At 46.6% G+C, this 26,870-nt stretch overlaps 1 protein-coding gene across 1 annotated transcript in view; it reads right to left on the bottom strand.

Annotated features, from left to right (window-relative positions):
* The window catches only part of FBXO16 (F-box protein 16), a 33,116-nt gene extending 17,536 nt beyond the window's left edge, over positions 1 to 15,580 (bottom strand). The window contains exons 1-3 of the mRNA XM_049771131.1: positions 15,460 to 15,580; positions 6,081 to 6,116; positions 649 to 855 (exon numbers count right to left, since the gene is read on the bottom strand). Coding sequence (XP_049627088.1) covers positions 649 to 855; positions 6,081 to 6,116; positions 15,460 to 15,555 — 339 coding nt within the window. The 5' untranslated portion in view covers positions 15,556 to 15,580. The remainder of the gene's footprint in view (positions 1 to 648; positions 856 to 6,080; positions 6,117 to 15,459) is intronic.
* Positions 15,581 to 26,870: the final 11,290 nt, after the last annotated feature.

Genomic DNA, 26,870 nt, shown 5'->3' with positions numbered 1-26,870 from the left:
CACCCCCATTCCCAGATGGCCCCAGAGTTGTCAGCCAGGATCTGTCTACCTAAGAAGAGCTAGTAGCATTATGTTCTTCTGGGTCTTAACAAGAGCTGGGCCACTCTTCTGGGAGCAAACCCAGGACTTCTTGCAATGCAGAGCTAGTGCTCTGCCCATTGGGCTGACTCCCTGACCCCTTCTAGGGCTTCTTTCTAGCAAATATGCATTTTTTTTCTCATAGCATTTGACTCGAAACTTTTCTGGCTTTGATTTTTGCCCAACCCCCAATGACACTGCTTACCCGTTTCTCCCCACTGGACTCATCACCCCAGCATACCCACCACTCTTTGTGGACCCTGTTAACATCTTCAGCAAACACAGAGAAGACATGGGGGAGGGCTGATTCAAGTACCCTGATGTTCTCCACAGAGTCCCGGTGGTCCTCAAACTATGGCCCTCGGGCCACATATTGTATTTGTATCTGTTTTGTTTCTTCATTGCAAAATAAGATATATGCAGTGTGCATAAGAATTCATTCATAAGTTTTGTTTTTACTATAGTCAGACCCTCCAATGGTCTAAGGGACAGTGAACTGGCCCCCTGTTTATAAAGTTTGAGGACCCCTGCTTCAATCCCTCAGAAATCAGCTAGTTTGGGGGATCCCACCTGAGCGCAGCGGCAGAGGCTCTGAGGGTCCAGGAAGGAGAAGATGTGTATGGACAACACGCGGGGCAGCTGGGTGGTGAAATCCAAAGCTTCGGCTGGAAGCTGCTGCTGGAGCTTCCGACAGCAGAACCTTTGCTGGGACAGGGAGCAGCGGTCTAGCAGCCCGGCCAAGACCCTCCGCCTTTGACAGTCTGTCCACTTATCAAACTGCAAAGACAAAGGCAAAGGAGCAAGCTGCAGGGGGATCCTGCTAGAGATTCTCCATGGACAAGAGGGAAGAGGGGAGAAGCCTTGTGTTCTAACTAGGCGAGGCCAGGTCTGCTCAGCCTTCCCCACATGCAAGCAACAGGCCCATGGACTCCCAATGTGCGCCAGGCCTCAGCTCCTAGGCTGGCAAACTGGCATGTAGCTGGCACCAGGCTCCTCCCTTCCTGAGCTGAGAAAGTACAGACAGGAAATGCCCTTCAAGGCCAAGATCCTGGGCAGCCCATCTCTTTCCAGCTACTTTCTATTATTATTATTATTATTATTATTATTATTATTATTATTATATATTTTTTGGTTTTTGGGTCACTCCTGGCGGTGCTCAGATTTACTCCTGGCTTTGCACTCAGAAATCACTACTAGTTGGGGTGGAGAAATAGCATAGTGGTAGGGCTTTTGCCTTGCATGCAGCCAATCTAGGACAGACAGTGGTTAGAATCCCAGCATCCCATAGGGTCCCCTGAGCCCGCCAGGAGCGATTTCTGGGTACAGAGCCAGGAGTAACCCCCAAAAACCTCTCCCCCGTCCTGGCAGGCTCAGGAGACACCAGAGGTAGAACCCTGATTGGCCATGTGCAAGGTGAACACCCTACTCGCTGTGCTATCACTCTGGCCCCTGTTCTTCTTATTATTATTAAATTAATAAATTTTTAATTGAATCACCATGAGATACACAGTTCTGAAGTTGCTGATGATTTCGTTTCAGTCATACAATATTCAACACTCTCCACTAGGGCACATTTTTTGCCACCAATGTCCCCAATTTCCCTCCCACCCTTTCACTTCCCTGCCTCTGAGGCACATTCTCTCTCTCTCTCTCTCTCTCTCTCTCTCTCTCTCTCTCTCTCTCTCTCTCTCTCTCTCTCTCTCTCTCTCTCTCTCTCTCTCTCTCCCTCCCCCATTTTTTCCCTTTCAGACACCATGGTCTGCAATACTGTTCTTGAAAAAGTATCCTGCATATCACTTTCCCTTCTTTCAGCACCCAATTCTTTGAGCTTAAACAAGGTAGGACTTGCAAAGTCCTCAGGAATGGGAGGCCCCAGGCCAAAGCCTTGCTGAGAAAAGGACAGATAAGACAGAGAGGAAGCTTCAGGCAGAAGCCAGAAGGAGCTGGAGAACTGAAAAGGGGTGCCAGGATGGGAAGGACCTAACTCAGCCACATGGACAGGCCCAGTTAATGTTCTGGCTACCTTCACACTGTTAAACCCCAGCTTCCCATAGGGAAGCTATGTCTAGCTTAGGACCTTCTCAGAAGCAGGGACCCGAATTGGCCCAAACAGAAAGGTTTGAGGCTGGAGTAATAGCACAGCAGTAGGGTGTTTGCCTAGCACGTGGCCGACCTGGAACAGACCAGGGTTCAATTTCCTGGCATCTCATATGGTCCCCCTTGAACCCACCAGGAATGATTTTTGAGCACAGAGAGCTGTGTTAGCTTGCTGGAAGTTGGGGGGCTTACACTGTAGTTATCCCCTCTAGCACTCAGAGAAAGAGAGAAAAAGATTCCAATCTGAGAGGTTCTGTAATTATAAGTTCTTGTTCACTGGCTTTTTGGATTACATACTGCAGTGCCCAGGGTTGATTTCTGGTTCTGCGCTCAGGGGATCTCTCCTGGTGGGGTTCAGGGGACCACATGCTTCACTGGAGATCTAGGTCAGCTTCGTGCAAGGCTCTAAGAAGCACCTTACCTGCTGAGCTCTTTCTTTAATCCCCCTACAACCAGAGATTTGGAGATGAATTCCCTGTGATTTCCTCCCTCCCTCCCTCCCTTCTTCCTTTCCTCCCTTCCTCCCTCCCTCTCTTCCTCCCTTCCTTTCTCCCTCCCTCCCTCCCTTTTTCCCTTCCTTCCTTCCTTTCTCCCTCCCTCCCTTCCTCCCTCCCTCTCTTCTTCCCTTCCTTCCTTCCTTCCTTCCTTCCTTCCTTCCTTCCTTCCTTCCTTCCTTCCTTCCTTCCTTCCTTCCTCCCTCCCTCCCTTCCTTCCTCCTTCCCTCCCTCCCTCCCTCCCTTCTTCCCACTCCTTCCTTCCTTCCTTCCTTCCTTCCTTCCTTCCTTCCTTCCTTCCTTCCTTCCTTCCTTCCTTCCTTCCTTCCTTCCTTCCTTCTTTCTTTTATTGAGTGATAAGATAAAACCTGAAATTCATTTTCAGGGTCCAGAGCAATAGCACAGCAGGTAGGACATTTGCTTTGCATGCAGCTGACCCAGGTTCTATCACCAACATCTCATATGGTTCTCCAAGCCTGCCAGGTGTAACCCCTGAGCACCGCCCGGAGTGACCCAAAAAGAAAAAATAAAGGAATTCATTTTCAAAATGACTTTTGAGGGCCAAAGAGATAGTTCAGGGATTAAGACATTTTACCTTCCAACCTCACTTCAATCCCTTTCAGAGAGCTGGAAGTGGCTCTTTGCCCTACTGGGGATAGCCCAATGGCATTACTTTTGGAGCCTGCTGAAAGGGTCTCTAGGAGCAAATATGGGAGATTCGGATAATTAGGTCAACCCCCCAAATCTATGAGATATCATGGAAAGGAATCAGAAATGACATAAAATACTCAAAAACAGGGAATCTGATAAGTAGACAACAGTAAATCAACATGAAAAGAGAAAGCATAGGTTTGCATTGATGGGGAGTTAGGAGTGAGACTATGGGGGAGTGATTCACCTCCATTCTTCTATTAGTTCTACCACTTTTATGAATAAATGACTAAATCCCAGCTCCACCACTCATGGTCTCTCTCAGTCTCAGTCCTCATCTACACAATTTTTTGGTTTGTTTGTTTTTCGGTCACATCTGGTGGCGCTCAGGGTTACTCCTGACTCTGCACTCAGAAATTGCTCCTGGCAGGCACAGAACTATATGGAATGCTGGGATTAGAACCATCATCTGTCCTGGATTGGCTGCAATCAAGGCAAATGTCTACCAATGTGCTATCTCTCTGACCCCTCATCCACACATCTAGGAATAATTATATCTACACTGTCATGAAGAATCAATAAACTAAATGGATAAGGTCTCTACTTAAGAGGCCATGGCTCGTGGTAGACATGAGTATGAATATGATCCATATTGGTGCAGAAAATAATAGGCTGATTGAGACAAATCAGTATAAAAGGAACACATCCCCATAGCCCAACAAATAAAAAGAATAATAAAAAAAAAAGAATCAAGGCACCTTTGCTCATGAAGGATAAGGAGGACATTTAAGAGACTGTAGCTGTAGCACAGTGGGGAGGGCATTTGCCTTGCATGCAGCCAACCACGGTTCTATCCCCGACATCCTAGTGGGTCCCCAAGCCTGCCAGGAATAATTTCTGAGTATAGTGACAGGAATAATCTTTGAGCGCCTCCAGGCATGACCCAAAACCAAAACCAAAACCAAGAAAAGGAATTTTAGGCAGACTGAGATAATGAGCTCATCTCTTTCCTCTGAGGTGGCAGAAAAAATCGTGGGTTGAAGACTGAATGATTTTAAATGTATATAAAAGAACATGAGGGTTATAAAATGATAAATAAGCCTATAAAGTGTGAACACCTCCTGGAGAGATTTAGAAGATAATTCCTCTGGCTCCCATCTCATTTTTCTGCTGACAATAGGCAGTGGAGATGGAACCTGGACTGGAGAGCTGTTCTCTGGCCAAATGAAAATGGGCAGCTGATTCAGAATCCTTCACCCAGGGGAATATCCCCTGGGAATCTGCAAGGTGCCAGAAATAATCCCCAAAGCAAATAATCCCTGGGTGAGTTCACTGAGTAGGAATTCCAGAATCTTCCACATCTCTGGCCTCACCTGTCAAGTAAAAATGCTCAATTGATAGAAGCCAGGAACCCCCCTAACTTCCCCCCCCCCCAGAGGAAGGGGTGCAGCTAGGATCAAGATTCCACGATCAGATTATTGGGCTTTGCTGAAAGGAGCATTACAATAACTTCCTTTCTGACATATTTACTATACCATATGATGTGTTTTATAGTTACTTCATTTGATTTTTTAAAATTGTTTTTTGGGCCACAGGCAGCACTGCTCAGGGCTTATTTCTGGCTCTGTGCTCACTTATTTCTCACTCCTGATAGGGCTCAGGGGACCAGATGGGATGCTGAGGATTGAACCCAGGTTGGCCACTTGCCTTACCAATTACACTATCTCTCCAGCATCCCCCTTTCTTTTTAAAAGAACAATAGTGCATTTAATTTGTCCTTTTTCTGCATTTTTTGGGGGGGACCATTCCTAGGAGGCATATAGGACCAAATGTAATGCTAGGAATTGAACTCAGGTTGGCCTTGTGCAAGACAAATGCCTTTTCTGCTGTATATATTCTATTGCTTCTGCTCTGAGGATATCTTTGTTGCTATATTTTGGGTATTTATTTTTGTTTTTGTTTTTGTTTTTTGTTTTGGACCACACCCAGCAGTGCTCTGGGGTTCCTTTTGACTCTGTGTTCAGAAATTGCTCTGTAGGCTCAGGGACCATATGGGATGTCTCGTGCAAGGGAAGGCCCATCTATATTGTCTTATGGCTTTGGCCCTGCATTTCTTCTTTATCTTCTTTTTCTCTTATAACAAGGCCTTGTATAGCCACAAAGTCCTCAAAGTTTCTGAGTGACATTCAACAGTATTTCCCTTTCCTTGGAAAACTTTTCATTTCTGTGAATATAGCTACTAAAAGTGGACACCTCCTAAAAGTGGAGGTATAGGTTGGTCTTTCTCTTATTTCCCTCAGCACAATGTTTTCAAAGCCCTTTCAGCTTCTAGAATTTCCTTCCTTGTTTGCAGATGGGGGTGGAGTTTGGGCCACTCTCAGAGGAGCTTAGGTACTATCCCTGGCTCTAGCTTGGCTTGGAGAGAGTCCGGGCAGTCTTTGTGGTGTTGGGATAGTAGCTAGGGCTCCCAGTACCATCAGAACTGGGTCCTTCCTGGGGGTGGGGGTGCAGAGCCACACTAATTGGAAAGCCCCTTTTTGCAGCTCAGTCGAGGAGTCACAGGATGTGTCTTTCTTAGAATCCAGCATCTTCTAGTAAGTATTTAATCAATCTCTCAATCTGGGGCTACATCTGCCCCTGATGGGACAGGCTCCCATGTTCCTGCCTGAAACACTCCTGGGGAAGGCGCAGTCTCTCTGGAGACCCTCGGTGTCTTCTAGAATAGGACAAAACTTACAGGAAGTGTGCTTTGATGCTTACCCATTTTCCCAGCAGAGCTCTTCTCTCTTCAAACACCTGCAGTGATGGAAACAGAAGAGTTTCATCACTGAAATAAGAAGGATTTCTTATTTCATATATTCACTGCAAGGATAATCTCATTAAGCATCAATAAGGCAGCACTGGGGGGCTGTCTTTAGGAGAGGGCCTGCCTTTGTGTTTAGGAAAGAGCACACTTAGGGCCAGGGAGAGGGCCCAGAACTCACTCATGAGCACTGCAGGGGGTGGTTCTGGGGGTCTCCAGAATCACAAAACCTGGTCTATGGTGCTGAGGTGACCCACATTTTTGGGTATTTTTGGAGCCATATCCAGAGGAACTCAGGGATTACCCCTAGCTCTATGCTCAAAAAATAATTCTTGCAGGCTTAGGAGACCATATAGGATGCTGGGGATTGAATCAGAGTTGACAGTATGCAAGGCAAATAAATGCCCCACTTGTTGTGCTCCAGTCCCAAGATCCCTGTATTTTTTCAAATAGTCAAATTTCATGTAAGGATATGATATCATGCTAAGTGAAATGAGTCAGAGGGAGAGGGACAGACATAGTATTATCATACTTATTTGTGGGATATATTTTAAAAAAGCATAGTATGAAAATAATAATGAAAGACAGTACAAACAAGGACCAGGAGGACTGTCCCATGATGGGGAGTTTGTCATAGATAGTGGGGAGATGCATTTATGGCAAAGCAGGTGCCATTAGGACAATGATAATGGAAATGATCACTTTGGACAAGAACTGGTGTACTAAAAGTAGGGAAAGTGATAGACATGATACTTCTTCAATACCAACAGTGCAAACCATGGTGTCTAAAATGAAAAGAAAAAGAGAAGGAAGAGAAAATTGAAGAGGAGGAGGAAAAGATGGAAGAAGAGGAGGAGAAAGAGAAGGGGAGGAGGAGAAAGAGAAGGTAGAAAAAGGGGAGGAGGAAGAGAAAGAAAAGAGGAAGAGGGAAAAAAGAGGAAGTGAAGAAGGAAAAAGAAGTGGAGAAAAAGAAAGAAGAGGAATATGGGGAGGAGGAAAAAGAAGAGGAAGAGGAGAAGTTGAAGAAGAGGAGGAGAAGGAGAAAGAGAAGAGGAGGAGAAGAAAGAGAAGAGGAGGAGAAAGAGAAAGAAAAGAAGAGGAAAAGGAGGAGAAAAGAGGAGGAGAAAGAGAAGAAGAGGAGGAAGAGAAGATGAGGAGGAGAAGGAAAAGGAGAAAGAAGTAAAGGAGGATGAGAAAGAGGATGAGGAGGAAAAAGAAAGAAAAGGAGAAAAAAGAAGAGGAAAAGTAGAAAAAAAGAAATGAAGAAGGAGACAGAAGAAGAAGAAGAAGAAGAAGAAGAAGAAGAAGAAGAAGAAGAAGAAGAAGAAGAAGAAGAAGAAGAAGAAGAAGAAAAGAAGGAAGGGGAAGAGACATTATATAACAGAAACTCAATCAGAAAGAATTTTGGAACTGCATATTTCAGTGACTTAATTTTTTTTTTTTTTTTTTTTTTGGTTTTTGGGCCACACCCGGTGATGCTCAGGGGTTACTCCTGGCTGTCTGCTCAGAAATAGCTCCTGGCAGGCATGGGGGACCATATGGGACACCGGGATTTGAACCAACCACCTTAGGTCCTGGATTGGCTGCTTGCAAGGCAAACACCGCTGTGCTATCTCTCCGGGCCCTCAGTGACTTAATTTTAAAAATTAAAAAATGTCCAATTCCATCCCAAGAACATACACTACTTGTTTAGTTGGTTTTCGTCTGGGGGCCTTGCCCAGCACTGCCTAGGCACTATTTTCAGTTTGGTGCTTGGGGGTCTGGAGCGTGTTGGGGATTAAACTCAGGCCTCCAGGCTAATTATTTTTAACTAAAGTCCATCTTTTCTTGGTAAAGGTTCTCTTGTGGACTCAACTCAAGAAGAAGCACTAGGGTGAGGAGATAATACTGGAGTTAAGGCATGTGGCCTCTTGTACCACATCTGTTCACCCCCCCCCCCACATGAATAGACATAAAAATTTTAATATTGTGTTACATTATTTTGTTTTTGTGTGTGTTTGTTTGGTTTTGATTTGGGGGCCACACTTGGCAGTGCTCAGAGATTATTCCTGAGCTCAAAAATGACTCCTGGTAGGCTTGGAGGTCCCTATGGGATGCTGGAGATCTAACCCAGGTCAGCCACATGCCCTCCCTGCTGTGCTAGGCCTCCAGCCCTTATGTTGAGTTTTTCAACTTAAACATGTGTGCATGTCCAAGAGACTCAGGTATGTGCATGGCTGTTCCATTAGGCTTGGGCTGACGAGTCAGGGTTTTTTCTAATCAGGTTTACATTGTGCCAACCTTCCTGTCCTCATGCTCTCGCCTGCCTGTCCCAGGTAGGGAGCTTGGGTCTGAGGGATTGAGCTCATGCCAAGGGCAGGGCAGCTCCTCTGAGCATCCTCTGATGTGTGCTGAACAGTGAGGATGAGGTGAGGAACAGGAAACCTGTGTGGCAGAGCAAGGGGCCATGAGTGACAGATGGGAACATCCACAGCAGCTTCCTACACTTTCCTCCCTCTGTCCCTCATTCCCCATCCCTGCAGCTCCTCCTTAAATAGCAGCTCAGGCCTATTTCTTCCTTTCTTGTGGAGGAGGCTGAGGTGCTAGTGGAAACTTTCAGCAGATGGTGTTTTTCTTTCCTCCACTTTTCCACCCTCTTCCCAGGGGCTCTTGCATTGCTGTTCCCCATGGTAGAATCATGGCCTGTGAAGTATCATTGGAACTCTCAAGCCACAGACACCAAGGTTGAGACATTCCCTTCGTAAAGAGAGAAGGAAAAGCTCTTCTATCCCTGTAAGCTCCAAGCTCCTCTCCAGTGGAAGAGAAACCCCAGGACCCAGATTCTAAAGGCCCAGGAAGTCACTCCTTAACTAAGTCCTTTCCCATCTCTCCTGCGTGGCCTGGCAGGTCAAGCACTGCTGCTGGCACTTTGGGGGATGGTCAGTGTTTCACAGGCTGTGACAGACTTTCCCCTCATCATTCACATCTACAGATGGAGCATTACCCCCTACACTGACACCCACTAATGGAACAATCATCCCCCAATCAACATCAGAACCCACCGATGGAAAAGCCACTAAAAAGCTTCAGGTATTGGAGGCTTTTAGGGTAAAGGATCTTTAGGATCTTTGGGTTCAATCCCTGTATTTTCTTTTAATTTTAAAAATCTATTTGAGGGCCGGTGCAATAGCACAGTGGTAAGGCATTCCTCACTGTGTTATCTCAACCCCTCAATTTTGGCAAAAGCATCACCCCAAAGAAATTTCCAGCCTGCTGGTCTCAACCCTATGGTTTCTGCCCTCCTAACTTCCAGCCTCAGTTTCCCCAAGAATGGCTGCCTATGCGGTGGCCAACCAAGGAAGAGGAGAAAGGGCCAGATCCATGGAGGGCTCAGGATAAGTGTCCTGGTGTGTGATGTGACTGGACACTGGGTACAGGGTTTGAGAGGGAAGAAGAGCAGGGGAGCAGGAAGGGGCAGCCAGGACAGCTGGGAGGGGACCAAATCCAGTTCTTCACCAACAGGTGAAGGAATCCATGTGGAAACCCATGTGATGAGAAATGTGGTAAGAATGTGAAGCAGGGGGCCGGAGAGGTGGCGCTAGAGGTAAGGTGTCTGCCTTGCAAGCGCTAGCAAGGAAGCTAGTAAGGTTCAATCCCCCCACATCCCATATGGTCCCTCCAAGCCAGGGGTAATTTCTTTCTTTTTTTTTTTTTTTTTTTTTGGTTTTTGGGCCACACCCGGCATTGCTCAGGGGTTACTCCTGGCTATCTGCTCAGAAAGAGCTCCTGGCAGGCACGGGGGACCATATGGGACACCAGGATTCGAACCAACCACCTTTGGTCCTGGATCGGCTGCTTGGAAGGCAAACGCCGCTGTGCTATCTCTCCGGGCCCGCAGGGGTAATTTCTTACCCCTGGCGCTTAGCCAGGAGTAACACCTGAGCATCAAACGGGTGTGGCCCAAAAAAAACCAAAAAAAAAAAAAGAATGTGAAGCAGAAGCCTCTTGCCTCAATCCCGAGGGATTGGGGAGTGCAGGTCTGTAAACAAACACTGACACAGGAAATAATCTATGCAAGATGGAACAGAATAAAACAGGTTCAGGAAAATTCCATCACAAGCTTTCTATTCACTCACAAAAGATGCCAGCAAGCAGATAGACTAGTAGTGGAAACAGAAACCACAAGCCACTTCTTCTTGTGACCCAAGCTCTTTCCTGGGAAGAGAAGGACTACCTCTGGGGTGAAGAACAGGTAGGGTTAAGGAACCAGTCCTGAGGTACTTCCAGTCCACAAGTGACAAGCACCAGCAAAGAATTATCCTTAATAGAATAAAAACTGGTTACTCCAACAAGAATGACCCTGGAGGAAGAGATTCAGCCCCATCTCTGAACCAGGGTACCAATCATGCCTCCCCCAATGAACCAAGAACCTGCTTTTGCTTCCCAGAATGCAATGAGGGTAAGTGACACCCCTGGACCAATTCCTACTCTACCTCCACAGAAAGAGGGAGAAGGATGTGATTACCAGGTCTCAGGAAATGTACCAGAGCTGCTGTCATTGAACTATTATCTTAAAGAACCCAAAGACATGAACCAACAGGAACAAAAATCCAGGAGGAAGGTACCGCCTTGTACACAGCAGACCCTGATTCTGACTGAATGGCACAATCCTCAGAAGCTCATTGGGTTCCCTCTGCCCAGTACTCCCAAAGGTTGCTCCTAAGCAGAGAGCCAGGAACATTTGCAAGCACTGCAGGGTATGGCCTCACCCTACTCAAAAAAAAAAAAAAAAGAACTAGAAGGCAGTTTTTTTTTGTTTGTTTGTTTTTGAGCCATACCCGGCGTTGCTCAGGGGTTACTCCTGGCTGTCTGCTCAGAAATAGCTCCTGGCAGGCACGGGGAACCATATGGGACACCGGGATTTGAACCAACCACCTTTGGTCCTGGATTGGCTGCTTGCAAGGCAAACACCGCTTTGCTATCTCAGTGGAAATATAAGTGGGAATATAGAAAAGGGCTGTCTGGCCTTGCAGGGCACTGCTATCTTTTGTATCACGATTTATTTGAAGCCTATCCCTAAGGATGTTATGTTACATAAAAATAACATGGGACCCGAGGCACGACCGATGAGTGGACTTAGGCATATTTTCACCAGTACACCCTGACATTGCACAAAGAAGCAAGCTTCCTTCTGTGGCAGCATGTGGTGACACAGAAATACATCCAGACATGAAACAACCCTCCTCCTTTCCAAATTCCTAGAGTTGGAGCGATTTCGTTACAAGCTCCATTTGCCAATGATGCTGCCAATGATGCTGTTGCTATATTTTTAGGCAACTCAATTTCCATCCTAACTTTCTGCCTATTGCAAAGGAAGGGGAGACGCCAGCCTTTGCTCTTCCCCATCTGAAATATTAACATACATCACAACTTGGGAGAGAAGATAGAAAAAAAAATGAAGCCAAAATAAGAAATAAATGACCTCAAGATTAGACTGATCATCCATGACAAACATGTTAGAACAAAGACTAGAAAACCCCTTGAAAAATTTCTCTGGAAATTCGTGATGGGTAAACCCTTGACATCCATTCTCTGTCTCTTTCTCAGCCAGAATTCTGGGTCTAAGATTATGGGAATGAACCCAGGAAAAGGAGGTTCTTAAAAAGGACAGGAAAATTGGGGCTATCTCTTCAAGCTTCCCCACTTAAAACCCCCATGCAGCTCAGTGTGAAAAATAAGAGTCTAACTCCAGGAGAGGAACTGGAACCTGGGACCAGCATTTTTCCATGTCCAGAGCTGTTTTGCTTAGTACACATCTGTTAATATTTGCTCCTTAAATCATGTTAAAATTCAAATTATTTCTTCTCTATTAATTTTTTTTATTGTGTTTGGGCCAAAGTCTACCACTCCATTCATTTCAAGAAAAATATTCTAGGGGCCGGAGTGATAGCGCAGCAGAAAAGTGTTTGCCTAGCATGTGGCTGACCCGGGATGGACCTGGGTTCGATCCTCAGCATCCCACATGGTCCCCCAAGCCAGAAGCGATTTCTGAATGCATAGCCAGGAGTAACCCCAGAGCATTCAATGCCTGTGGCCCAAAAAACAAAAACAAGAACAAAATTCTAACCATATGAGGTGGTGGATATTACTAAACTTATTGTATTATTACTATGTATGTGTGTATTTATATGCATATTTAATGATTTTATATGTATAATCATTAGGTTCTAACCTTAAAAATACAATATTAAGGGTCAATTATATCTTACAAAATGGGAATAAAATTATAAATTGACTTTTTGCATCTAACGTATATGGCTGTCTCCTTTGGAAAGTAGCCTCATCAAATTTCTTTTCTTTTATTATTTTATTTTTTCTATTAATTTTGGGGAAGGGCATCTTCCAAGTTGTGCTTATGGAATGGGTTGGGGTACTTTACGTCAGGCAATTCTTGGCACTGCTATGCAGCCTAAAACTTCAAATCTTGGATTCAGTGGTTTTGGGGGCCCATTAGGACCACATCCAGCAGTGCTTAAGGGACCCACTGGTGCCAGGGTCCAAACTTAGAGTCTACCATGAAAGGCAAGCACCCCAGCCTCTGTGTTCTCTCTCTCTCTTTGGCCCTTAGAAATAGAAGTTTACAAGCTGGGGCCGGAGAGATGGCATGGAAGTAAGGCATTTGCCTTGCATGCAGAAGGTCGGTGGTTCAAATCCTGGCATCCGTACGGCCCCCTGAGTCTGCCAGGAGCGATTTCTGAGCATAGAGCCAAAAGTAGCCCCTGAATCTGCCGGGTGTGACCCAAAACCAAAAAAATAAAAATAAAAAAATTTACAAGCCAAAAAGGGGCTAGGGAAATAGGACAACGGGCCTTGCATACAGCAGGAGTTGGGTCATATATGGTCCCTTAAGTGAGCACAGAGTCCCTGACCACTGTTGGATGTACCAACACCAACAGTTGGTGTTTATGCATAAACCCCATCATGACTCTGAGGGGATTGCCTTGGGCTCTAGGCACCACAGTAACACAACCACTGGGTGTCCACTTGGGATACTAAAGACCCCCAAAGGCAACAGGATTTATTGGGTGTTCTTTGGAGGATCATGGAGCATCCCCTGGGGGCTGCCTCTTTGACAATATTCAGGGAATGAACTGCAACATTTACAAGGAAGTTTGGGGCAATTAAGACAGGTCTGCTACATAGCTGCTAAATTAACCAGGGCTTCTAATGATTCAGAGAAAATTCTCTGAAAGACCAACGCATCAGACAAAAACCGGATTTTTCAATTCAAGTCACTTTTTCACACGTGTCTGAAACCTTCACAGTCTTCAGGAAAACAGATTTCAAAAGTAAACGTCTGAGCCATGGTATTTTTTTTTTTTTTTTTTTTGAAGGGGAGAAGCAGATAAGTTGTTACATAAACTGTCGAGCCTGGAGCATCTCAACAGGCTCAGACTAAAGAGACACTGGAGTGCTGTTTGCGAGGGGCTGGATTCCCGCCTGGTCCTTGTACGCGTGTTTCTCTCCTTTACCCCCCTTCCTGGAGCTTCCTCACTTTCCCTTTTGATTTTTGCTGTTCTCACGGGTCTCCCCAAATTGTGCATGTTTCCCTGCAGCAGGGAGAAATGGGGAGTGCAGAGCAGGAGATATAGATTAGGTTTGCAGAGATAAAGGGGAACATTTAAGCTGCAGATCGAGGGGGCCAGAGAAATAGCATAGTGGTAGGGCTTTTGCATCCTGTATGGTCCCTGTGCCTGCCAGGAGCGATTTCTGAGCAGAGAGCCAGGAGTAACCCCTGAGCGCCGCCGGGTGTGTCCCCACTAAAAAAAAAAAAAAAAGCTGCGGATCGAGGGGCCTGTGGGGGACAGGAAGTGGTAAGAACATGAAGGAGGCTCAGGGAAGCAGCGCTAAACTCTTCCTCCAATTCCCAGGGCCACGGAAACCCTGGCAGGTACCGAGGAGCAAAAGAGCAGCAGGAGAGCCAGGAAAAAAGCAATGAGCGGACTCTTGTTTTATTTGGGGGTAACCCCCCAGCTGTACTCACAGTCACTCCTACCAGTGCTCAGGGATCAAACGTGATGCTTGAAGATTGAACTAAGATTGACTGTGTTTAAGCCCAACACCATAGCCCTGTATTTAGTCTGTGAGTGAACAACTTGAACAACTTGGAAGAGGACCCTGGAGCCCTTGTAAAGACCCGGAGAGGTCCAACTCAGCCTGGCTTGTATGGACAGTGAAAGGAAGCAGGGACTGGCTTCAGAAGGGGAGGTTCAGTCCTCAGTGCTGGGGGGACCACGTGGGATGGACCTTTGGTGACCTGTCATTGCTTTTACATACTCCTTATAAATACTCCTTATTTATTTTGTTCTCTCCCTTCTCTTCTAGTGTCTTGATAACCAGAACCTCACACATTTCTCTCTCTCTCTCTCTCTCTCTCTCTCTCTCTCTCTCTCTCTCTCTCTCTCTCTCTCTCTCTTCACACACACACACACACACACACACACACACACACACACACAAAATGTCGTGTGTCCAATGTCATTGGAGATCGCACACTATGCTGTGACTCTCGCTGTGCTGTACCAGGATCAAACTCACAGCCTTACACCTTCAAGACTGAGAGCTAGCTACACCCTTCAAGACTAAGAGCTGCCTTTTAGGAAGATCATTCTTGGAGTAAAAGAGAGGAGGGGCTGGGAGGACTGAGGCAGTGAAAACAGTGAGAGGACAATGGCATGTGCCTAGCAGGGGGTGAATAAGAGGTCCCTGAGAGTAGGGCACAAGAGGTAGACAAAGAAGCAGTGCCTGGATGCAGGGATCTCTTGAGAAGATGCTCAGAACTGACTGCATGTGAATTCATGAGGTGCTGACTGATCAATGCTCTTTCTGTGCTTTTTAAGTGGGGTTGGGCCACAGGCAGTGATGCTCAGGGGTTACTCCTGGCTTTGCACTCAGGAATTATTTTTGGCAGTGCTCAGGGAAACATATGGGATACTGGGGATAGTACCCTGGTCAGCCACCTGCCAGAAAAGGGTCTTAATTGCTGTCCTATCTCTCTACCTCCTTTTGTTTTATTTTCTTTTTCTTTCTTACTATATTTCTTTCTTTCTTCCCCTTTAGTTTTATTCTCTCTCTCTTTCTCTCTCACTCTTTCTCTCTCTCTCTCTCTTGGCTCTGCACTCAGAGATCATTCCTGGCAAGCTTGGGGGACCATATGGGATGCCGGGAATCCAACCCAGGTCTGTCCAAGGTTGTCTGTCCAAGGCAAACAGCCTACCACTGTGCTACCATTCCACCTGTCCCTTTTGTTTTCTTTAATGCATGAATTCAACTGATAAAACTGCTCTGGTCACTTACCTGGTCATTCAAAAGCTGATGGTTTAGGGGTGTCCAGGTACTCATCTTGGTCTGCATTTTGGGACCATTAGTGCTTTTTGGAGGTGCAAACGCCATTGTGGGCTAACAGGACCGTCTTCCAAAAGAAGAACTATACCTGTCAAGAAAATAAAAAAGAATCATATAACCCTAAAGTGCTGAAAATGCGGAAATAGCACAGGTGTTTAGTGTACTGGCGAGGGAGAAGGGTAGTGGGAGAACAAAGACTCTCTGGGTCCCTCTTAGTGTGTGGCAGAGTCTCTGAGGGTTAAGTCATGATGAAAGCTAAAAACACTGCCTGACTTTCCTTTACTGGCCCGCAACCTTCTGCCCCAGAGCTCAGGACACTCAGAGAGACACTTGGGACTCTTGGGAGCACTGAACACAGTAGCCAAGAATTGCTTCCTACCAGAGGCAGAAGATGACTTGATAAACTTATTATCTGTATTATACAAGGCAGAGGGGCCAGGACTGATAACTCAGCCTAGCTGAAGCACATGCTCTGCAGGCAGGAAACTTGGGTTCTGTAAGGTATCTTCACTGTTAACTTTGCTGGGTATTTGTGAATCCAAGAACAGTCCTCAGAATGAGAAATTACTTCTCATCCCCTTGTCCCCTTTCGGGGGAAGACCTTGGTAATATTTATCCGCAGCAAATAATAATCCACACAGACAAGAAGGATAGGGTGTAAAAGATTGGGCAAAGAGAGCCAGAGAATCCTCCTGCAGCCAGCAGCTTTCGCAGAAGGCCCCTCTCCCCTGTTCATCAAGCTATTTATTGCCAACTCCACAGTGCCCCACCTGGAAGGGCTAGGTGGGGGCAATAGTCACAGAACAATCCTAAGGAAACACTTTTATATACAACCATTCCAAAGATAATCTTATGGAAACTTTTTCATATACTACAGGTTCAATCCACCTTCCCCTGAGCACCAATTTAGTAGTATCCGGGGGCTTACTTCCAGCTCAAGGATGACTTCAGATGGTACCAAAAGGGTGGTGCCAAAGATCAACCCTGGGTTGACTGTGTATAAGATAAGTAACACAGTTTTGGGCAAGCATTTTCAGCTTTAACTTTTGTTTAATAGCATGATTATTTTGGTTTTTGGACCACACCTGGAGGTGCTCAGAGCTTATTCCTGGTTCTGTGCTCAGAGCTAACTCCTGGTGGATCTTGGAAGGACCATATAGGATGCTGGAGATTTAATCTGGGTTGGCCACACCAGGCAAGTGCCCTGTCCCAAAGTACTATCTCTCTGGCCCTCCTTGAGAGGCATTTAAAAAAAAAAAAAAGAACAGTTGATCATGTTTTTTGGGGGGAAGCACACCCGGTGACGCTCAGGGGCCACTCCTGGCTATGCACTCAGAAATAGCCCCTGGTTTGGGGAACCATATGGGACGCCAGGGGATCAAACTGCGGTCTGCCCTAGGTTAGCGCTTGTAAGGCAAACGCCCTACCGTCCGTGCCACCGCTCCAGCCCCTTGATCATGTTTTTATGTTTATTTTTTCAGATTAATAATAAAAACAAAACTCTCAGAAACACCAATGGCTACAGATTCTCCAAACTCCATTCTAGCAAGTCTAGGTCTATGATGTGCTCATCCTAATTTACCTTTTCTAGAATTCTGTTCTCTCTCCCTCCATGCCCTTCTACCAAGTCACCCTGACCATCCTTCAGAAAATATGGTCCAGACTTATTTCTTAGATTTTCTAATGCCACTCACTGGAACTCTAATATTGGAAGTGCATAACCAATATCGATTACATTTATTAAATCAACTGGATGAATACAGGGGTGGCGAGGTCTGTTTTACAGAGTCAAAAGAGAAGAAATTGGGTGGTGGTGGGGTATAATACTGGGAATATGCAAAAGCTGGTCGCATTTTTAACGTGAAGTTTCCAGGGCTGCGGTTACTGCAGTGTTCTCAAGAAAAGCGCAGCTGGAGCTCTGGAAAATCAGGAAATTTTAGCAAAAGAAGATCTGGTCAGCTTTAAGAATTCATTTGATTTTAGAGGAAGCCAGCTAGAAAACAAGCAAGAATTCTCCTACTCAGCAGGGCTGGAGAAATGAACATTTGTTGTTTGGAAATTTCACCAGCGATTCCTTGGGTGCCTCCAATGCAGCGAGAAATGGGGGTAAAAAATTTAAAAGCTGCAATCCATCCCCAGGAGCCGGCCCGGTTGTAGGGCGTTTCTCTAAGGCGCATTTCTCTCTGGATCTCCTGCACTGCGCTCACCTCTTCCTGCGGGTCTCCGGGCTCCAGCCGCGGGCTCTGACGCGGCTACAGTTGCTCCTTGCTTCTCCTCCACTTTCTCCCTTGCAGTGGCCCAATCACCGGCTCTGCAGCCTTTCCCTGGCATCCGGGGTCTCTTAGGCAACAATGTGTGGCCTCTTGATTGGCCGGGAGATTCGAGGGTTGGCCTCAAAGTGGGGCGCTAGGAGAAAAAAATAAGAAGCCTGAGAGCCAAGAGGATGGGTAGAGTGAGGTCCCCTCCTACCCTCCCATAATGCCAGGATGTCGAAATCTGGGACATTCTCATGCAAACATATCTGTCTGTCTATCTATCCATTCACCCATCCTATCTATCTATCCACTCATTCACCCATCCAATCTATGTATGTATGTATGTATGTATGTATGTATGTATGTATGTATGTATCTATCTATCTATCTATCTATCTATCTATCTATCTATCTATCACTGTATCTATCTATCATCCACCCATTCATCCAAACATTCAATCTACGTATTTATCACCTATCTATCAATCAATCATCTATCCAGCCAGCCAGCCAGCCATCTGATCATCCATCTAATCATCCATCCAGTCCTTCTTATCTAACTGGACATGCCCAAGGTAATTCCTCTGGTCGCCCCAGGATTCAGAAAACACAGATCCACACTTCCAGGTTTTAGCAGCAACCAGCAGGTAAAATGAAGGTTTGGAGGAAAAAGAGGCACCAGGCTGGGTGAAAGAGTAACAAGGATATGGGGGAAATAGCCCTACACAGGTTTACAGATGCTTCAACAGGAATCAAAATGGATTATTGGATTTAAACAGATATAGCAGGGATCCAGCATGTGGCATGACTTAATAAGAATTATTCCAAATTTGGGGGGTGAGGATTTAATCTAGCTCAATTAATTAAATGTATCCAGCATGGCACCATATTATAAGGGGAAGGAGTGAGAATGCAAGGATTTTAAAAAACAAAATAACACAACTAAGGTTTGCACTAGTCATTTCTGTAATAGAACCAGAAACAGGAATTGAAAAATAACACCGAAATTTAGAATTTTAGAGCATAACTTTATTGATAACTGCAAAGCAATTCATATGAACAGAACCAAAAAGAAAAAAAGAAAAAGAAAGAAAGAAAGAAAAGAAAAGAAAAGAAGAGAAGAGAAGAGAAAAGAAAAGAAAAAAAGAAAGATTTCCTTTACTATCTTACGTTCCTTAAAATTAGTAAGAATGCTCTCCTATCCATTTAAGCACATGGAACCCTGCTTGAAGTTTCTCTTAGCTTTGAAACAGGCAGTGTTTGTAGGGAAGAAAGCTTGCTCAGGATAGTTACTTTCCTGAATTTACACAGGATCAGTCAGTGGCCAAACTGAAATCAGAGCCTGGCTTGTGGGAATTCTTGCTAGTAGTTTTCCCACATAGTCCAGCTATTTGTGAATGAATAATCAGAGCAGGGCCAGGGGGTCTTGGATATGGAGCTTCGAGGCTGGCCCCCATTACCACCTAGTCCCTGTGAACAGCTTCCAAATGAGTTTCTCCAGTAGAGGCCGAGCTTCAAACACAGGCCCAGCACTGACTCCCATTAAGGACTTTCTATGGGAGCTTACAACAGGGAATAAAAGAAACAGGATTACAGAGAGTATATCACTCGATCCCTATTGGATTTAAATATGTATATTTTTTGTCCTGGAAAATTAGGTTTCTTTTTTTTTTTTTTTTGGTCACACCCGGCAGTGCTCAGGGGCCACTCCTGGCTCCATGCTCAGAAATTGCTCCCGGCAGGCACGGGGGACCATATGGGACGCCGGGATTCGAACCGATGACCTTCTGCATGAAAGGCAAACGCCTTATCTCCATGCTATCTCTCCGGCCCCGAAAATTAGGTTTCTTAAGTGTTGGTTCTCAGCCACCATTCACTGGGTGTCTTGTCCCAATTGGCGTCTCTTCAGTGGCTACATTGTCCCTCTCCGTGCCCCAAACTCTGACACACACCATTCTCACTGCATTTATAGTGGACCCACACCTCTGTGTCCACAAAATTTAGACTCCCCTCAGAAATGTTATTGAGGGACCAGAGCAATGGTATAGTAGAGAGGGCATTTGCTTTGCCAGAGTTCCATCCCCGGGATCCCATAAGGTTCTCCAAGCCTACCAGGAGTAATTTCTTGTTTGTTTGTTTGTTTGTTGTTTTTTGGGGGGTCACACCTGGCAGTGCTCGGGGGTTACTACTGGCTCTGTGCTCAGAAATCATTCTTGGCAGGCTCGGGGGACCATATGAGATGCCAGGATTTGAACCACCGTCCTTCTGCATGCAAGGCAAATGCCTTACCTTCATGCTATCTCTCTGGCCCCTACCAGCAGTAATTTTTGAGTGGAGAGTCAGGAGTAACCTCTGAGCACTGCCAAGCACCCAAAAGCAAAACAAAACAAAACAAAACAAACTGACCCAGAGAGATAGCACAGCGGCGTTTGCCTTGCAAGCAGCCGATCCAGGACCAAAGGTGGTTGGTTCGAATCCCGGTGTCCCATATCGTCCTCCGTGCCTGCCAGGAGCTATTTCTGAGCAGACAGCCAGGAGTAACTCCTGAGCACCGCCGGGTGTGACCCCAAAACCAAAAACAAACAAACAAACAAACAAACATAAATGTCATTACATTGCACTGATTTAAAATTTTTATTTATTGCTAGATGGGGGAAGGTCATATCTGTCAGTGCTCAGGGATCACTTTTGACAACACTAGGGAGACCCTATATAAAATCACAAATCAAACCGAAGTCAGCCCTATGCAAGTCAAGTGTTTTAACCCATTTGTTATCTCTTGGCTTCCCACAGAGAGATTAAAAGATTGGTAGGGCAGAAGGGGAGGGAGGCACATTTGCTGTTCTCAGGGCTTACTCCTGACTCCATGCTTAGGGAACACTTCTAGAAGTGACCATATGGGTACCAGTGATCAAGCCAGGTAGTGTGTAAAGTGAGCATTCTGACTACTATGGCTCCTGAAATTTTTTTTGTTTTGGGACATACCCAGTGGTGCTCAGGGGTTCCTCCTGGCTCTGTGCTTAGAAATTACTCCTGGTAGGCTCAGGGAAATGAGATGCCAAGCATAGAACTCAGGTCAGCTGTGAGCAAGGCAAAAACCCTTCCCACTGTGCTATCACTCCAGCCCTTGAAAAAAAAAATTAAGGTATTAACATTCTGCTCCCGTTTTTGAATTTTGGGTCCTACCTGGAGGAACATTTCCTGTGATGCCAGCGTCACTTCCAGTGGTGCTCAGGGAACTGTGGTTCTAGAATTCAAATCTGGAGCCTCTGAATGCAGAGTATGCATTGTCCTTTGAGCTCTCTCTAGCTACGTCTTTCTTTTTTTTTTGGGGGGGGGGGCACCTACAAGAGTTGAAATCTTGCATGTATGAACTTGAGCCCTGTGAGTGATCTCTTTGGCCCTCACATTCTGCCCTTGAGTGCGTGCGTGTGTGTGTGTGTGTGTGTGTGTGTGTGTGTGTGTGTGTGTGTGTGTGTGTGATTAGTGGTTGAAACCTCTTCTATTCACTTCCTGAGTCTCATCCCCTCCCTGCTTACCTAGAGGCATTACCTCGCGTTGTTGTTTAGTTGTGTAGCCTACTGGCCCACTTTCCAAAGTTCATTAAATGTGTAGCTGCCTTCTCAAATCACAGTCTAGGAAGGCTGGGTGTTTTTAAAGAGGCATCATTGTCTATATATCTAGTAGCTTGCCTTTTCAACCTCAAAGTTATCATTTTGAGATTTACTTACGTCGACTCGTTTGGTGGTCATTTCTGCATTTTTGGTGATCTTTCTCTTGTTCCCACACCATCTCTTATGTCCTATGACTGACACTTGCCAGACGGAAGTGTGTGAATTGCATGAAATTCATGCAATTTCCTCTGGGCAAGTGTGTGAATTGCATGGAAATGCATCCAGCAGGCTGTCTCCGTAAGTTCCAGGGGAATTAGGACCTAGAAGCACATTAGTTGGGGTCCCACCAACTAATGATCTCTGCACACATAATATCTGCTCACTCTTCGTCGACTTTATGTTCCTCTAGACTCATCTGCAACAAGCCCAGAGGTCAATAGTACGGTGCAGCAAATTGTTATGAGGACAGCTCGCTGAGCTGCACAGAATAGACACCACCCCCGAAAAAAAAACAAAAAACAAAAAAACAAAGCCAGGGAGAGCCTTCAGACACACACTAGGTGTGTCTGTACCCCACCCCAAACCGTTATTGCACAAGCATTTATTAATAACAATCAAAAAGTCACTTCAGATTCCAGATATTATTATTGCCTCATGGTTCACCATCTGATAGGTTATCTAAGCTCAACACTAAATATTGACTCAGTTAACGGTTATGGGGGGTGTGGTCCAGTCCACAATACATGAACCATCTTTGTTGGACAAACAGGATCCATATCATTGTAAGCCCCTATGAAAAGACCACAGGATAATGATGCTTGCTAAGGGGCAGCCTGAAAAGGGTCTGAAGGGAAGAGCCAAGAAGGCAGGAGAATGGGGGTAGGATGGGGGAGGTGGGTGAGAAAGGGCAGCTTTGGCTTTGAATGAATCCGGATAGTCGATGCAATCAGTAAGCAAGCTGCGTGGCTCTGGGCAAACTTCTGAACAGGCAGGCCTTCACGGGCATCCCATACTTGGTCTGAAAAATGAAATAATAAAAGGAAAAAAAACCTCTTCCCATTTCAAAACCGTTGACGTGGAAACGAGAAAGGGGGAAACGCTTCCCGAGGCCTCCAATGAACAGCAGCTCCACCTGCTCAGCACCAGGGTCTTGCTCTGCAAGCTGGGGAAGCGCCGGCCTGGGCTTGGAGCCCCCCCCCCCCATCTGGACCACCTGCAAGCCAAGGCACTCGAGGTAAGCTCACTCGCTTGTGAAAAGCAGCTTTTGTGCTTCTTTTGGGGGAGGAAGGGGAGAGAGGGGATCCGTGCAAGCAGCAGCAGGGTTCGCATCCCCGGGTGGCCGCTCCGACTCAGCGGGGCCAGGAGCGAGGATGTTCGTTTGTTTGGTTTTGGAGCTACACCCGGGGGTGCTGGGGGGGGGGGGTTCCTCCTGGCAATGCTGACGGGGGTTGGAGAGAGGAAGAGGGGAACCCTAAGGAATGCCTAAGATAAACCCCGGGTCGGCCGCGTGCAATAAAGCAAGCAAACGCCCTCCCCGCCGTGCTCTCGCTCCGGCTCCAGAGCAACGTTTTTTTTTTGCAGAGGAATTCCAGCTTGCAGAGCTCCGCGCGCCGGGCTCGGGGTCCTGCGGGGGCGGCGCGGCGGCGGTGGGTGCGGGGAAGCGCCGCGAAGAGACGCACCGAAGAGCCGGCACGGGCGGACTCAACGCGCCTGCGCAGTACGAGCGCGCGCGAGCGTGGGGGGGCCCCCCCCCGCCGCCGCCAAACCCGCGCGTGCGCGCTTCTCCTTCCCTCACCAGCCCGCGCGTGCACGCTTCACCCCCCCCCTCCATCAACAGCCCGCGAGTGCGCGCTCCCTTACAAAACCCGCGCGTGCGCGCACCGGACAGTCGCGGAGACTCCGAGGTGCGCGCGGGTCGCCGCCGCCGCGTTTCCCTGCAGGAGCCTCCGAGCCCGGAGCGGGGCCGCGAGGCGTGAGGTGAGATGAGCCCCGAAACCCCCCAGAGTCCGGCTTTGCAGGCGCGGAGGTGTTTTTTTTTTTTTGGGGGGGGTCGCCCTCCGGGCAACGCGATCTCACCTCAGGCGGCGTCGGGGGACAAAAGCCGGGGTGCCGGGTGGGGGGGGGTGCAAGGTGCAAGAGAGGTCCGGCTCCCAACACCCCCCTCCCAGGCCGCAACCGACAACCTGTGCGAGTGTGGCCGGCGGTGCTGCGACCCGGATCCCGACCCCGACCCCCCCAACTTGCTGTATGGGTTCGAGAATTGGGGGGATACCCCGGGAGACGCATGCACGCACGCGCGCAGGATGGAGATCCTGGGGGGACCTTTCAGCGATGTCCTGGGATAGAAGGGGAAGGAGCTTTGGGAACAGATGTTAGGGGTTGGTGGTGTTCCATTTGGGGGGGGGGGCTCCCCTGGCAGGGAAAAGGGTTTTTTTGAGGGGAGTGGAAGGTTGATTTGTTTGCGCGGTGTTTTTATTTTTGAGAACAAAAGCTCCCGCCTGGCTCAGGGCTATCTTGCACTTGGGACTTGCCCTCCAGAACAGATTCTATAGGTTTTTGGTTTTTTTTTTTTTTGGGGGGGGGTATGGAGGTTGCAGGAGAGGAAGAGAGGGGCCAGGAGAAAAGGCGACTTGGGATCTCAGTCTTTACAAGGCCGCAGAGCAGCCCCCCCTCCCTCCCCAGTTGCAGGAGCTAGAAAAAAGGATACTGCCCCCCCCCGCTTTCTTGTAAAAAGTGATCCCGTGAAAGGTGGATTTTATATTTTAAAAAAATAAATTAATAAATAAAGGAGGAAGGAAGAGTAGTTTTGCTCGAGCTGTGGGTGCGTGTGCCTGGGAAGTGGGCTACTTTGCAAAGCCAGCCAACGTGCAAGGCGAGGGAACAAAGGCCAGGCTGATCTTGTGGGGGGCATCCCCTCCTGCTGCCACTAGCCCGGCTAGCTAGGAGGCTGAGGAGGTGATGGAGATGCAGCGCTGGTGGACTTGCCTCTGGGGAAAATAAAAAGGACGAGCTCCCACTACCCCCCAATGGAAAGGCAAAAAGGGACCAGAGTTATAGGGTGGGCAGGAAGGGGGCCACCAGCCTTACCAGTGTGCACCTGCTTCCCTGGGCGCTCGCTCACACACAGGAAGATAGGACTTGGAAGAGAAAAATCTGAGTACAATCTCGTTTCTCTTCTACCTTGTCTGTGGTTTAGTGAAAACACACACGGCACGCGTGTACACACACACACACACACACACACACACACACTCACACAATTTCCATCTCTCTCCTCAGGCTTGTCCTGTTAAGTGGAGGACTGAGCTCTGAGGTTTATTCAGTCCCTTTTCCCTTCCATCAGTCATACAGCTGCTGTGTTCCTTGGAGATTTCTTTGGTGCTTTGAGCTTCTAGGTGGATTGCTACTTCTTGGGGGTGCTGTGATGAAGGTGTTTGCACCCGAGAGGGTCGAGGGCTGATTCCTAGGATGTATGCACTTTTCCTGTACAGGACAATGTGAAGGCTTTCATCATTTCATCACAGCGAGAGGAGAGCAAGTCCTGTTTTCCACTTGACAGCAGGGAAGAAGAGACAGATCTCCCACCTTATATTTCACGTTTGATAGTGAAGCAGGGAGATTCTACATCCCAAACCTAGGCTGAGTGTGTTCGTTTGTTGTTAGACTGCTGCTGAACTTTTTCCTTTGTGACAGATGTCTATAACATGGCTTTCATACCCTTTTATCTTCTTTCAGAAGATAGGGGAGAACAGGGTTGACCGCAAGTGTGTGTTTGTTTTTCTGAATATACCCCTTGAACTCCAGAATTGTGGCTGCTTGAAGTATATGGAGGATGCACACTGGAGAGTCTCTCTGGGAAAGATTCAGGAAAGGCTGCTGAGGCAGGACTGGAAAGAAAGGAATGGAAGGATTTTAGCAGCGGCTTTTCCATAAGGCTCCAAGCAAATGTTTGGAGTAACAACTTTTTACTGGCGAGCAGACACTTTTAACTGACAGTTATCTCTCAGCTTTCCAATTTATTACACTGAGCACTGTTGGCAGTTTTGAGAGATCCAAAGAATACATTGCAAATGAAGTCTGAGATGACTAAACAGGCTTGTGGGCTTCTCAGTTTTATCCATAGGAGTAATTTTATAGTCAAATCATACAGGCCATATAAGTTTGTCAGAGGATGGGTGGGGGGACAACTTGATATTTAACTTTCTAAGGAAATAAAAATAAAAAATTAATTGGAAACAAAAACTGGGCTGGAATTTTAGCTTGTTTTATTTTTAGTTTGGCATCTTTTTTTTTTGTTTTTGGGCCACACCCGGCGTTGCTCAGGGGTTACTCCTGGCTGTCTGCTCAGAAATAGCTCCTGGCAGGCACGGGGGACCATATGGGACACCGGGATTCGAACCAACCACCTTTGGTCCTGGATCGGCTGCTTGCAAGGCAAACGCCGCTGTGCTATCTCTCTGGGCCCCAGTTTGGCATCTTTTACTTTTTTCAGTTCTGTCTCTTTCAGTTACTCTTACCAGCACTGCATCAGGTCCCTAAGCACTACCTCCCCCCATCCTAAAAAACCCTATATAATTTGTCTACCATTTAAATTTTAAATAAATATTTTTGTTTTTGTTTTCACTGGGCACATCAGATGATTAGGTCAGTAGGAGATGAAAGATCAGAAAAGAGATAACCAGAATTCATAGGAACCTAGCATCTATGGTTGGAATATGAAGTCATATAAATGTTAAGCAACCAGCAGATGATATTTTGAAAATGAATTGATTTATTTTCAATAATAAAATGTGAAAAAGAAGCTTTTTACAGACTTTCAGCCCCAGAAAAAAGGATACTCAGCAATTAGCAATTCATTCACTCAAATGAATATTTTGTCTTTTTTGTTTTTGGGTCACACCTGATGGCACTCAGAAATCGGTCCTGGCAGGCTCGGGAATCCATATGGGATGCCGGAATCAAACCCAGGTCCATCCTGGGTCAGCCATATGCAAGGCAAACACCCTACCACCATGTTATCTCTCCAGCCCCAATAATTTGTTCTAACAAGACAATTTTCCTTGAGAGAAGAAACAACATTCTTAGAGTAGTCACTGCTAGCTCTTCATTCTGGAAAAACTCCTCCAAAAGAAGACAAGAATGATTCTTTCTGTATGAAGGGAGTGAGGCTGCCTTTCTGTGGTGTGTCCAAATGGGAAATGCAAATGTCTACATTTTAGGAGTCCAGAGAATCACATCTTAGCTGAGAATAACGAGAAGTGTGAATTGGAATAGAATTGTTTAGTTTGTCTTGACAAGTTTCAGGCCCCTTCTGTCATTCGTCTCTTGGGATTCAGCCCACTTTCCTGACTCCTGCCTTCTCCCCTGAGATCTTCAGGTCTGGCTTTGATGCCAGCTGGAAAGACGGTCTTCTGGGGAACATGGACCTTCCTCTTTATCACTGTTCTTTGAAAAGATACTTGGCTTATTGTAAAAGTTTTTCCTTTTTTAAATC

This window comes from Suncus etruscus, chromosome 4 (assembly GCF_024139225.1).
Source record: "Suncus etruscus isolate mSunEtr1 chromosome 4, mSunEtr1.pri.cur, whole genome shotgun sequence".
In the NCBI taxonomy this organism is placed as follows: domain Eukaryota; kingdom Metazoa; phylum Chordata; class Mammalia; order Eulipotyphla; family Soricidae; genus Suncus; species Suncus etruscus.
This window is presented reverse-complemented; position numbering and strand designations above follow the sequence as displayed.